The sequence below is a fragment of the Clytia hemisphaerica genome, unplaced genomic scaffold (genome assembly GCF_902728285.1).
Source record: "Clytia hemisphaerica strain Z4C2 unplaced genomic scaffold, Clytia hemisphaerica genome assembly, whole genome shotgun sequence".
Lineage (NCBI taxonomy): Eukaryota > Metazoa > Cnidaria > Hydrozoa > Leptothecata > Clytiidae > Clytia > Clytia hemisphaerica.
The window spans coordinates 73,168-85,605 of record NW_027104545.1 but is presented as its reverse complement, the minus strand read 5'-3'; the positions used below and the strand labels follow the sequence as shown (position 1 = coordinate 85,605).

At 34.9% G+C, this 12,438-nt stretch overlaps 2 protein-coding genes across 2 annotated transcripts; one reads left to right on the top strand and one right to left on the bottom strand.

The window, feature by feature from the left end:
* Window positions 1–7,237: 7,237 nt before the first annotated feature.
* On the bottom strand, window positions 7,238–9,233 carry LOC136822676 (uncharacterized). Its single transcript, XM_067078968.1, has 5 exons — window positions 9,059–9,233; window positions 8,893–8,971; window positions 8,601–8,772; window positions 7,861–8,131; window positions 7,238–7,447 (listed from the first exon to the last, which is right to left on the bottom strand). Exons 1-5 carry the CDS (start codon window positions 9,174–9,176, stop codon window positions 7,329–7,331), a joined length of 759 nt encoding a protein of 252 aa, XP_066935069.1. The 5' UTR covers window positions 9,177–9,233; the 3' UTR covers window positions 7,238–7,328.
* Window positions 9,234–9,408: 175 nt separating this feature from the next.
* Window positions 9,409–12,118, top strand: LOC136822677 (uncharacterized). The gene is made up of 4 exons (XM_067078969.1): window positions 9,409–9,640; window positions 10,255–10,432; window positions 11,229–11,415; window positions 11,685–12,118. Exons 1-4 carry the CDS (start codon window positions 9,499–9,501, stop codon window positions 11,784–11,786), a joined length of 609 nt encoding a protein of 202 aa, XP_066935070.1. The 5' UTR covers window positions 9,409–9,498; the 3' UTR covers window positions 11,787–12,118.
* Window positions 12,119–12,438: the final 320 nt, after the last annotated feature.

Here is a 12,438-nt window from a genome sequence, read left to right as displayed (position 1 = left end):
GCGAATGTAATAATCTGGTCTGGTTGTTCAGCTAAAACATTCAAAACCGTGTTGTATTTTTCTTGAAAAAGAAAGCAAAAGCACCTGGGTTCTAATTTTTATGAATTGTTTGAGTATATGATTGACAGTTGATTTTGTGTGATTATGTTGCTTGTTAATAGTCAATCAGCAGGGTTGCAAATAAATATTTTTAGTCAATCGGACATCATGTCCAACAGAAATGAAATCTCAAAATCCTGACGATAAATTCAGTGTATATTTTTTCTAAAATTATACAGTCTTGAAAGTTATGGAGAAAGCGAGTAGGTTACATAGTATGAACCCCCCCCTTTTCTAAGGGGGGGGGGGTCCGAGTTTTCAAGGAAGGCTTTATAGGGGGGGATGGGCAATTTTCCAGTTAAAATGGGGGGTTTGAGCTTATAGGGGGGGATCAAATAAAAATGGGGGGGGGGATAGTAACTTTTTGGTTAAATTTTTTTTTTTTTATGTTATACTGTATGTTGATTTAAGTCAATAAAATTTAATATCACATAATTTCGACTTATCTGATTTATTCTCACTGCACTCTGTTTTGAATCAGATCAAAATTCTTCCCAATACTGGGAGTACAAATTATATGCTGGGGGCTCGGACCCCTGTAAATGGTGCGGGATCAAATAATTTTAAAAATAGGGGGGATACCTTTATAGGGGGGGGATGAAATATTAATGGGGGGTTCAGACCCCTCTGCACACTATGAGGTAAAATAAAAGTGACCTTTCGTTACTGTAACAGAGAAATTGATTTGATAAAATAGATCTTAGAAACACCCCTTTAAAGTTACAAAGATAGCGAGTTGATAAAAGTTAACTTAGAAACACTCTTGAAAGATATAAAGAACACTAATCAATAAAAGTGATCTTAGAAACACTCTTGAAAGTTACGGAGAAAACCAATAAAAAATCAATAAAAAGCAATCTTAGAAACAACCGTTAATAAAATTACCAAGAACGCAGTAAATTAAAGTAAACTTTAGAAACACTCTTGAAAGCTACAAAGGAAGCGAGTATTTTAAAAGAATAGGCTAAGTAAGAGACAGGAATATAAGAGATTTATTTTCAACTCTCAAGTCAATGGTTTATTCTCTTTTCATTCGAACATCATGACCGACACAAAAGATTTTCGAGATGTTGGACTTTATCGAAACCGTTAAAAAATTTAGGTTATATTGTCACTGGCACTTTTTAACATTTCAGGGCGTAAGAAATGCTATTTTTACCTCTTTCAGCCACATAACGCCATAAGAGCTCAAAAAGGTTCAAAACCTCATAGAAGTGTGGAAAAGATTGAACTTCACTAAAATCATTAAAAATTTCCAGGTTGTGATATTTTATTTGCACTTTTTACATTTCAGGGGGTAAAATTGCTATATTTACTTATGTTTTACCTATTTTAGCCATATAGCCCAATTGAAGAGCTCAAGAATGTTGAAAAACCACTTAGAAGTGTGAAAGAGATTCAACTTTATAAAAATTATCAAAAAGATTTTGGTTGTGACATTATTATATTATTGGCATTTTTTAGCGTTTCAATGGGGTAAAAAAAATGCTATTGCAGGACTTTAGCTCAAGTGCTTGTGTGGAGCATTGGGTACAAAGTCCAAATATGAGTTTTCCGTAATTTTTGAATGGAGAGTTAGGGCTATACATTGATTGAATGGATATCAACCCTCTTCTAAAATCTTGAGTATCGATTGATCATCTATTTGTTTTTTTCATCAATTGGCGATCAATGGATCATTTTAGAGTCAGTCGATCAATTCACTACCTCAATTAAAAAAAGGGGCCTAAGTTCTGTGAGCCCTATTAATTCAAAAGGGGCCTAAGGCCATTTTGGTCATTTTGAGAAAATTGCAATTAAAGTTTTTCCTTGATTCTGAAACCATTTTTGATTGTAAAGCTTTGAAGTAAATGTCTTCTTAAAGCCATGAGGATGTTTTTTCAATAAAAAGATATCTTTGTACGTAACAGGTGCAACTTCAGACTTAGTAAATCTTGCAGAGTGGACTTAAACAGCTTGGTAAAATCCATGTGATTTGCTTTTGATACAAATAAGCTCTCACATTCTTTTTACACCCCCTGACAATTAGGCTAGGCTAGACTTACCTCTTTTCTCTTTTCTATTCCAACAATAAAATGCTTACATAGTTGACACATAATACATATTAACAGAAGTATTAACTATGCAATTTTTATATCGAAATCTGCAGTAAAAACGAAAGTGGTCCCTTCTTCTCAGTTGCTTCCATAATTCGCTCCATTAGAGTGTCTTTTTTAAATTTCAACCAATAAGATTGCCGTGTATGATGAATGGCTTTTCAGCACCTTGGATAACGAGTAGTCATTTAACTTTATTTGTTTCAATTGTTGATTCTAAGGGATGAATTTTTTTCTTATCTTTAGTTCGCAAACGAAAGTGGGAATTTAATGCGAGTGTTATTTTTTCAAAGAATCCTTTCTGATTGGATGAAAGTGTTTTCTATTTCTATTTCTATTTGGTTGAGTTGCAGGAGGCTTTAGAGGCCTATTCTGGCAACTATAGACGCTTACTAATGAGCATCCCGTCAGCACGTCCAATTCCCCTCACATGGCATGGGTTGACCTGGGCGAAGGAACGTTCACTTGCCAAGTGAACTGCCGTGAGTGGGAATCGAACCCTGGCCTCCTGCACAGAAGCCAAGGTCGACTACCACTATACCACGGCACCAATTTTACCTTCATTTGATTGGATACTTCTTTTTAACAATGGTACGGCAATTTTTTGATTGCATAAAATAAATCAATTGATATCGCTATGATTGGATAATAAAATATTTGGCGCTTTCAAGAGCGTTTGCGATTGAACAAAATAAAACAATCTAAATATATTTTCCAGGGGATGAATTCTTAGTTTCTTCTATTTCTTCATGTTTGCCAATCTGGCAAGTCTTCATTTATACCACAGGAAAACTCATAAAAACCGCCAACTTAATCTTGAGATTGGCAAACAATCACTTTTTCCCACTTATGCCTTTTCTCTTTGATCTTTTATTGGTTTCTTTTGTTGATTTCTTGCGCCATCGATGACTTGCGCAAAATTTCTAGAAATGGAAACACACAGATTTTACCAAGCTGTTAAATAAAACATGAATTTTGAAAAATTTCTGCCTTTTGAAGTTCAAAACCTTCACTTATGACACAACAAAATAACCAGGCGATATCAATCGAACTTTTCGATTACAACCAATCAAACTCAATCGAGCTTAATGGAACGATAGGTGTTCGATTACCAAACCAAATCGAACAGTCATTGAACCGAGAAATTTCGGTAAAGTTCGATTAGTTTGATTGATAAGTTTGATGTGTTCGATTTACAGTTTTTATTCACAAATCATTCTCGGAGCACATAACTGGAACCATTTGAGCTACAAAAACACTGATCAAACTTAATTGAACTGCGATAAGTAATCGATTTTGTTTGATGAAATTCGATGGTTCGATTACGAAAATCAGTTCAATAGCAATAGGGTTTGGTTGATATTGCCTGGAAATAAAGCCACAAAGGGACTTATAGCTGCTTATAGGCCCATTTTGCAATTCAATTAGATTAGGTCTAGACCTCTAGGTAGGCCTCTTTAAAAACTTAACAAACTTTTTTTAGTGGACTTTTAGGCCCTTTTACTTAGCCACTTATAGGCCTTATTGATTGTATCGAGCTGGAGAAGTCGTAGTTATTATATGGATTATAAAAATAACAATTGACATTTATATTGAAAGCCGAATCCAACACCACACTCAATAATGTCAAACACACTGGAGGAAATCCCTGAAAATCTAATCCAGACCCGATCAATCGAACTTGTTGAACCAATCGAACAATCGAACTAATTGAACTCCATCGAAGGATTAAAGTTCGATTAAAAAAATTAATCGAACCTAATCGAACACTCACAATTTTTGAGGCAATAGCAGTTCTATTAGTTCCGTCAGTAAAAACTTTGATTGTAGTTTGATGATATTAAATCCTCATATCTTCTCTCGCTTGCAAAAACTTTATCCTGCCACGCGATTGCCATTTCGACAGTTCCCAAACTTAACTAACAGCTTGACGTTTATTGTACCCGGATATTTGTCTATCCAGAATAAAGTCTGTAGAACCTCTTTTGCAATTTTGCGTGCGACAAAGGGGGAGAATGCTACGCAGCCCTCCCCCCCTCAACAAACCACCTCTGGCGCTAAAAGGATACTGGAAAAGTGTGTAATCCGTTATCGGAAGTAATTTCCTGATTTGCATTCCGAATTTGGCTTTGAAAAGAAGCTAATATATGGTGGCGGAGCAGAGTACAAACTTGTCAAACAAAATTGGTTTATCGAACTGATCGAACCAAAACCCATTGATCGTACTTAATCGAACACTCACAATCTTTTAAAAAATCTTTTAGAGTTTGATTGAATTTTTTAATTGAACTTTAATCGTTCTAAGATAAGATAAGATAAGATAAGATAAGTCTCTTCTCGTTTTTAAGATATGTACAGTGAATAAAAAACTAAGAACGATTAGCTCATAAATACTAAGCTTTCAAAGCCGTTCATTAGTATAAAGGAAAATCAATCTAGATAGCTATAATATATGGATCATAAATACTACTACTGACTACCAATATTAGTGATATTAGTAGACTAAGGTTTTTGGTATTATACATTTATATACAAAATGGACTACAAGATTTAAAATAGCACAAGTTTTATGATAAAAATGGGAATATAAGAAAATGGAAAACGGACGAAATATTTTTACTGTGTTAGGGCCAAGCCCTTTTTTAGATTATGACTCATAGTATGAATAGAGAATTTAGTGGTTTTGTAGCAATCAAACTGGTGCCAAGCTAAGGGGGCGTTGTACATAACAGAACAGTCAGTTTGATCAAAATGGGTTACAGCCACACTGTTGCTACTGTCTCTCCTAGCTGGATGGTTGATGTCATGGAGACGGGGATGACGAGTGAATAAATCTGAAGATGATTTGTTTAATGTACAATTCAAGAATTTATATACAAGTTTACATGCTTCAAGTTTAAATAAATTTTGGATACTCAACGGTTTGAAATTGACCTGGTTTACATTAGGATTATCATTAGTTTTGTTGTTTATGAATTTACTACATTTAATGATTAATTTGATGATTAATTTCGATGGAGTTCGATTAGTTTGATTGTTTCGATTGGTGCAACAGGTTCGATTGATTGGGTCAGGTCTAATGAAAAGCTATGAAAAACTATTTTTGTGTTTTGGAAGTATACTGTAACATATATGTGTTTTACATCTCCAGTTTTTTCCCATCATTCTTCTGATGCCTGGAGTCTGCTAAGAGTTCTTACCAGTCATAGTTTCTTGCAGCCTTAAAACGCATGTTCTTTAAAATTATTCAGCATTTATTTATTCAATGATTACTGTATAAAAAAACACATGATAACGTATACCTGTATATTATTTACTTATCAGTTTCTTGGACTTTGGGAACTCTTCTTTTCTTGTTCATGTGACTACCTACAACTTGCATGGAATCAACACAAAAAATCTTGTGATTTACCGGCACGTTTTTTTACTGATTTGGCGCCTGATCAAGACTTAATTGGCGGGAAAAGGAGGGCGTTAATAAATGCGATTGGGCGATTAAAAGAACAAGAGCCGCATATATTCGTTTTCGCGGCTAAAACGTTGCCTTGCAGCATTGCATATGCATCAATTCAAAAGAAGACCAACTAACTAACGTGATTTCGTCTAATATGTATGTTATTGTAGGTAGGCTATATATGCGGAGAGAAATAAGAAGAAAAGTATCTTCGATCATTGCCTTTAGTGTCATACTTTGACTTAGAGGTTGAAGTATCTTCGATGTATTTTAAGTGTTCTCTCACTTTAGTGATTTGTGCTCCCTAAACCCATCTTTTTTGGGGCTTCGCAGAGGGGTAGAAATCGACAATACAGCATTTTAGTTTTATTTTATTATCGATCTGTGCCGACCAATCCAGATTCTATTCAGCGCAATCAACACCCAAAGAAAAGTAACCATGGTGACAATCCAAGATCTTGGATTAAGTTCAAGGTTGATATTTTTTTCACGTCATTGAAAACACAACCAAACTCTGATTACACTTGGAGGTTTCCGGGGAATTTGTCAATAGTAAAGTAAACATGTATATTGATACAGTCTGCTACACATTAATATGAATATTTGCTTTACATCATTGATTCTTTCTACGGTGATTAGATTGACGCATGCGCGATATAATTTCTTTACTTGGTCCTCAGAGGTTGATATTTCCTTGTACTCAGGGTACTCTACATCCTAAAAACTAGCAATCTGTGAAATCTTAACCTCGTTCCCTGCAAATTATTATCAGCTTTTTTTATGATAATACCCTGGCAGCTGTCTGTTTTTCAAACACGTGAATGCTGGTCTACACTTTCGCGCGAAAATGAAAACTTATTATCAATCGTTTTTGTCTTCAGAAAAGATTACATTACATCATTAAAAAATCTCGAGCGAACAAATAAAAAGTATTGAAAGAAGTTCAATTTTTTTGAACCGTTACGTCAGATTTGCCCAATGGAATTTCTTCATTTTGCAACCGACCGATGACCTTACAAAAACGTTAAAAGGTTTTCGATTATTTCGTGTGAAAGTGGAGAGCGGCCTTAACGTCATCAGATTCTTTATGATGACGTATTTGTTTTGGGAAGATCCCACTCTGATAATACACGTGGACAAGGTTGTAAAAGTCTTTCAATCTTATCCCGACTCTCCATAAAAGGCCTTCATAAGCGTTTTTTAACTGAATTTTTAGCAAAATCGAAGGTTTCGAAGCCATCTTTGACTGTTTCTAGCGTCCAACATAGTTCTTAAATTTGTTTGAAAATCGAAATCAAGAAACTAATTCAAAAGTTACAGACAATCAAGGCAAATTATAACTCGAATTCGATTTTGACTATCGATGACGTCATCTCTTAAATTGGACAGGATTTGGTCTAGCCTTTCTCTTGAATAGCCAAGCAAGAAAGCTCGACGCTCGCTAATACGTCTCACTCGAAGCTCGCACTTTGCGTTTCGATGGCATAAAAAACTTCGTGGAGATCTCAAAATTTTACCGGTCGAAATTTCATTAATGTCATTTCATTCATAATCATAGTCAATTCGGATGAATACATAGCCGAGTCACTGCCATGGTTGGTTAACTTATTTTTTATGCAAAATTATTTAGCTCATTCATAAAATTAAATACATAAACATTTCAAAAATACATAAAAATTTCAATAGCGTATATTTCGCCAAGATCGATCGCCTGGATTTGCGTTGGTCGAGGGTTTGATTGGTTCACCTGTGAAGTTCAGTTTGTATGAAGTGCGCAAGTGAGGTGGTGTGGAAAAAGCTGAAAAGGAAAGCAAAAGAGTGTAAACATGTCATCTCATAAAGCTAAATTGAATGAAGAAAATTAAAACACTTTTTCGACCGTAGTCGCGCGGTCAGGTGCATGCCACTTTATTATTTATTCATCCCCCTAAACTCAATCCAATCCTTTTTTTACACTCTTTCTATTGTCTATAGGTGCGAACAAAAGACTGGAAGGGTTTCAGTTTGGTAAAATAAAACGGACAAAAATTGCCCACGCAGCAATTGGCGGCTACGGTCGAAAATGTGTTCTGTTATTTGATCATATTCCAAGTAAACGCTGTAGTTTCCACGATAAAACAACAGTATAAACTCGAAAATCCCAAGTGTATAGCAGAAGATATGAATTTTTTATCAGAAGTCAACGTTTTTCATGTCATCATATCTTGTTACCTTCTTGTCTTGATCCGACTCTGGATCCCCTTAGACTTGATTCCAACGCGTCCCTCTGATTGGACACAGAACCTTTCGTTGGTCTATCGTCTTTACGAATTCCTCCAGTAGTGGAGGGTTTTTTTGGAACTCCTTCGTAGTAATTTTGATAAGTGGTTTGGTTGGTTGTCCTCCAGTTGTTGTCTTGATATTGTCGAAGAAGAGAAGGAGCGCTGTACTTTTTGATTTCACCATCATCCGGAACAAGTTTAGGTTTCCAAATCATATACCCCTTGAAAATAAATTTTTTTTTGTAATGAGTAATGGTTTGGAGAGAGGGGTATTTAAAATTCGTCAAAATTTGAAAGTTCATTGATGTTATGATATTGTTTCAGGATGTCGGGCTTTAGTTTTGATACCTATTTCCCAAAACATGAATGAAGGGGGTCAGGTTTTTGCGTTTCCTGGTATCCAACTCGATATGATTTTGGCTTATTTATAATCATCATTTGATTTGTCTTCCAATTGCGTCTTACAAGTTTGGAAGCTTGGAATACCAGTTTGCTTATGCTATTGCATTAGCAACATACAGAGGAATTTTATTACTAGTCTGAATTACAGACATCTACAAAACTCCAGGTAGTATAATAAGGAGCACAAATCCGTTAGTGGATGCCAGCAGCCGATCTTATTACGGGACTTTAAGAAAGCTTTATCATACACAAAAAAAATCTTGTGAGGACGAATGGGCGTATGTTTACCTTGAATGGTTCCATAGGCCAAATTAGCTCCTTAGGGTGTGGACGGTGATTACGATTGGCCGTGAATTTCTGTATTTGATGACGACTGTACATTTGCGGAGTGAAGAATGTTTCAGAGTACTGGCTTTTATTTCGCCAGTTCTGTGGGTCAAAGTGATTAGTTGTGTGATTTCTAAAAGCAAGGTAATGACATTTCCACAGTAAAAATCACTCCGAAAAGCACTTTTTCACTAAAACAAAAGAAACATGTCAGAACACGAAAGAAACACGTAGACAGGCAGCATGTTAATACCTATATGATTGTGCAGGTAAACCTTTTTGTCCTTGAAACATCCATCCGTATGTCGTTAATTTGCTCCCTTTGCCAACGCCTAAAATGTTAACATTCAAAAGTTTCAATTTGATTCCGAAAGAAAACATGTATTATAAAGATATAAACTAGAGATATTTAGAATTACCCAAACGTTCTTTTGGTTCTGTTCCCCATGGAACTTCTGCACCTTCTCGTTCTTTGCCTTGAAAATGATGGGAAATATATGGCATTTCGATTCCTGATGAAAACTCTCTATCTATCATAAATAGTATAACCTTTCTGATGTATTCTTCTAGCAATTCTCTCACCAAGTGAGACACAAAGCGTGACCATGGCGATTACATCAACACATAAGAGTAGCTTAATTGTGAAGGCGATAATTAGAAAATTATGTTTCTTTGTTAAAACTATCAAAAAACAATTTCTCTCAAAATCCCTTATGAAATTTTCAAAAAGTAATCAAAAATCATGTTAAAAATGTGATATAGTATGTAATACAATTGATAACATATACACGCATAAGATAATGTCCAAGAAATTTTAAAGATATCACAACAAAGCAAAACTGCAAGACTTTTCAGGCAAATGGTTCAGGGAGAGCACTCAACAGATCTACAATTTTCACAAAAAGTTTCATCACAATATTGTAGATTGGAAACTAGGAATGGAAGCCGAAATAATGAAAGGCAAAATTCAAGAGTTTCTAACTCATCAAGTAGAAATTGCTGTAAGTACAAGCTAACTTATAATTTTTTTTTGGGAAAACCACAGATATAGGAAGGGGGTGCGTACGGGATAATATTTTCATCGGTAATGGCCCCTTTTTAGATCGGTGCATGGTATCGGGGAAAGATAAATTGGTAATCGGTATTTCAAGAGCATCTCGGTATCAGTAAAAGACCCTTTTTCACTATCGGTATTTCGATATTTTTGGTCAACTATCGGTATCGAAGATCAAGTGAAATCAAATAAATCTTCAAACACCCCTTTGTATTTTACGGTCTCGATAATTATTTTCAAACGGCTGGGGATAAAACATTTTGAATGAATAAAAGCTATTTATGAACTTTTAAATTCACTTTGGAATTAAAGCAATGCTTACATGAATATGATACAGAATTTTCTTTTCTGGTTTGAATTAATTGATTTTCCATTAAGGTTGAGTATGGTATTACTGACGCAAGATTGAGCCGGTTGGGTACAGTACTGAAGAAATCTTAAGGCACTCTATGTATACTGAAACGAAAAAGTTCTAATTCTCAGCTTTTTACAATGGTCAAAATGAGTTGACTTGTCATTAAGGCAAATATTAACATCCATTTTCATCATTTTTTTCTGCAGCAACGGCGAGTGAGCCAGGTTACATCAGCGGTGAAAGAATAAGTAATGGAAACGTACGAACACTCTCTGCATTGTATCGTCCTACCTTCCAAAAATTCCCAACTTTTCCTTCCATCTACCAAACAAAATATCAAAACGATTTCAAATATATACCGTTCCCGATTGCCAGTGATTTCAAGTAAGTTTGATGATTCGATTCTCAGTTAAATTGATTAATGCATTTCCAAATTTTCGGTAATTTTTCGGGAGCAGTTCCACTCCTCTTAGTATAATGTGTCATACATCAAAAGAAGCATATTCCGTTGTAAAAAATGAAAAAGGCTGTTATTATACTTAAATTTAATTTTTGCCTTTTTGAGATTTTGGCTAAAAACCTGTTTCTCAGGCCATTTGTGATGACGGCACATAACAAAAAAAATTGAATATCTCAAGAACTACAATCGTAGTCGTTATATTTGAGAAAAAAGGGAAATCCACCGGGAAGTTTTGAAACCACAATCGATTTGTAAGTGCTCTAAAGTAGGTTGGAAGGGTATAGTTTTAGGACCTTAGGATCTCAGGACCTAAATGTTCAAAAATGGTTCAATAAGGCTCATAAAATAGCCTGGAGGTCGGTCTATAAACCCGAGTCAAATTGAAATATCCGATTAAATTTGTGAGATTGCCCAAATTCGACTTTCTCGCCCGCAAACTCCAAATTTCGAAAAACGATAGGAAATAAGCTTAATTCTCAATAGATTTCCACCATGATTGTAGTTAACTAAACTTCATGAAACTTTCACCAATGGTAAACAATTAAACTATCATTCTGATTGCAAAATTTTTAAACTTTTTGATGACGTCAGCAAAAATAGCAGAAAATAGAATTTTTTCAATTTCTGCTGATGTCTTCTTGTAGTAATGGGCATAGTTCCTGTTCCTGTAATGAAAGAATTATTGATATAAGATTTTGTTTTTTATTTAATCAAATTTAGGCCACAACCAGTTCGTTCAATATATACTGAATTCAAATTTGGGACTTCTTCATATTGTCAACAATATCAGATGGATCATGCTGATCTAAAGATCAAACAATGGCAACGGAAACCGTTACCAACTTCAAGACACCGACATAATAATCCACACCCTTCACTAAAGTTGGTTCAGAATCACCCTCAACATGTAAGCTCGCACTATCTTATAAAGTTGATTATACACTTCACGTATTCTTTATCTCCGTGCTTAAGGCTAGACTTAGAAAAAACTGCCATCTATAGCAGTGAGATAAAGCAAAGATAAAAGTCTAGTCGATGTTTAGAATATCTTAATATTCACCCTGCTTTCACATCAATTTTTGGTAAACAAAATGTGATATCATTTACGAAAGTTTTTACGCACATAACACGATTTTATTAATCTATGTTCTTTTAAACTTGTCGTTTCAATTTCAGGCTCGTTGGTCTTGGAGCAGGTTGGAGGACCATCGTAGTGCTCAAAGCAGCACAAACAATGAACATCAAAAAGTCAAATACCATCGTTGGAATTCTCGCTGAATGTCTACTTATGGAAATAAAGTTGTAACAGAGAGTGAAATTTCTTGCTCTCGTACATACCCGTTTTCAGCCGGCCCATATACTTATTTCATCAAATCTTTATCAACAAAGTAAAACTGGACATTCTCGGACGGGCGAATAAATCTTAATTTTAAAGTTTTCATATCATTTATTTAGTCCCGACTTATTGTTAGAAGTATTTTTATGCAATGTATATATTTATCATTTATCTAATCTTAGGTGTAATGTAAGCAAGAAAAAACTTGCCACCTGCTCCTACACAAACAACATTTTTTACCTTGGCTGAGACTCAATAGATCATTGTTCTGATATTTTCCGCAGCTTTGAATTCCTTTACTATTAAAGTGTATCACGCTATAAACTCTTCTTCGATTCTTTTGGCGGGCGTAAGTTTTACCGAGATAATTCTGATGCTAAGCAATTAAGTAATACACAATGAAGACAAGGTGTGAAGCTAAAAGTTACAATCATCAGAGAAAACGAAGAGAGAAAACGATTTGTTTGAGTTAAGGAGTTTGTTTTTAGTTGTAGAGTTTTCGAGTTTTCGAGCTTTGATTGCAAAAAAAATGTTTCTTCTGTACTGTTACGTGTTAGTGAGAATTTCTCTTTATAACTGTAACTTTGGTAATTT

What these genes read in the sequence shown, in the direction of transcription:
- LOC136822676 (XM_067078968.1), bottom strand. Translation starts at nt 9,176, where the DNA reads ATGATAGATAGAGAGTTTTCATCAGGAATCGAAATGCCATATATTTCC. An exon ending in GGCCTATGGAACCATTCAAG is followed by an intron (nt 8,132 to 8,600) that starts GTAAACATACGC and finishes TTTATTTTCAAG; the next exon opens with GGGTATATGATTTGGAAACC. An exon ending in AGTCGGATCAAGACAAGAAG is followed by an intron (nt 7,448 to 7,860) that starts GTAACAAGATAT and finishes TTTCCTTTTCAG; the next exon opens with CTTTTTCCACACCACCTCAC.
- LOC136822677 (XM_067078969.1), top strand. Translation starts at nt 9,499, where the DNA reads ATGGTTCAGGGAGAGCACTCAACAGATCTACAATTTTCACAAAAAGTT. An exon ending in CTCATCAAGTAGAAATTGCT is followed by an intron (nt 9,641 to 10,254) that starts GTAAGTACAAGC and finishes TTTTTTCTGCAG; the next exon opens with CAACGGCGAGTGAGCCAGGT. An exon ending in CCGATTGCCAGTGATTTCAA is followed by an intron (nt 10,433 to 11,228) that starts GTAAGTTTGATG and finishes AATCAAATTTAG; the next exon opens with GCCACAACCAGTTCGTTCAA.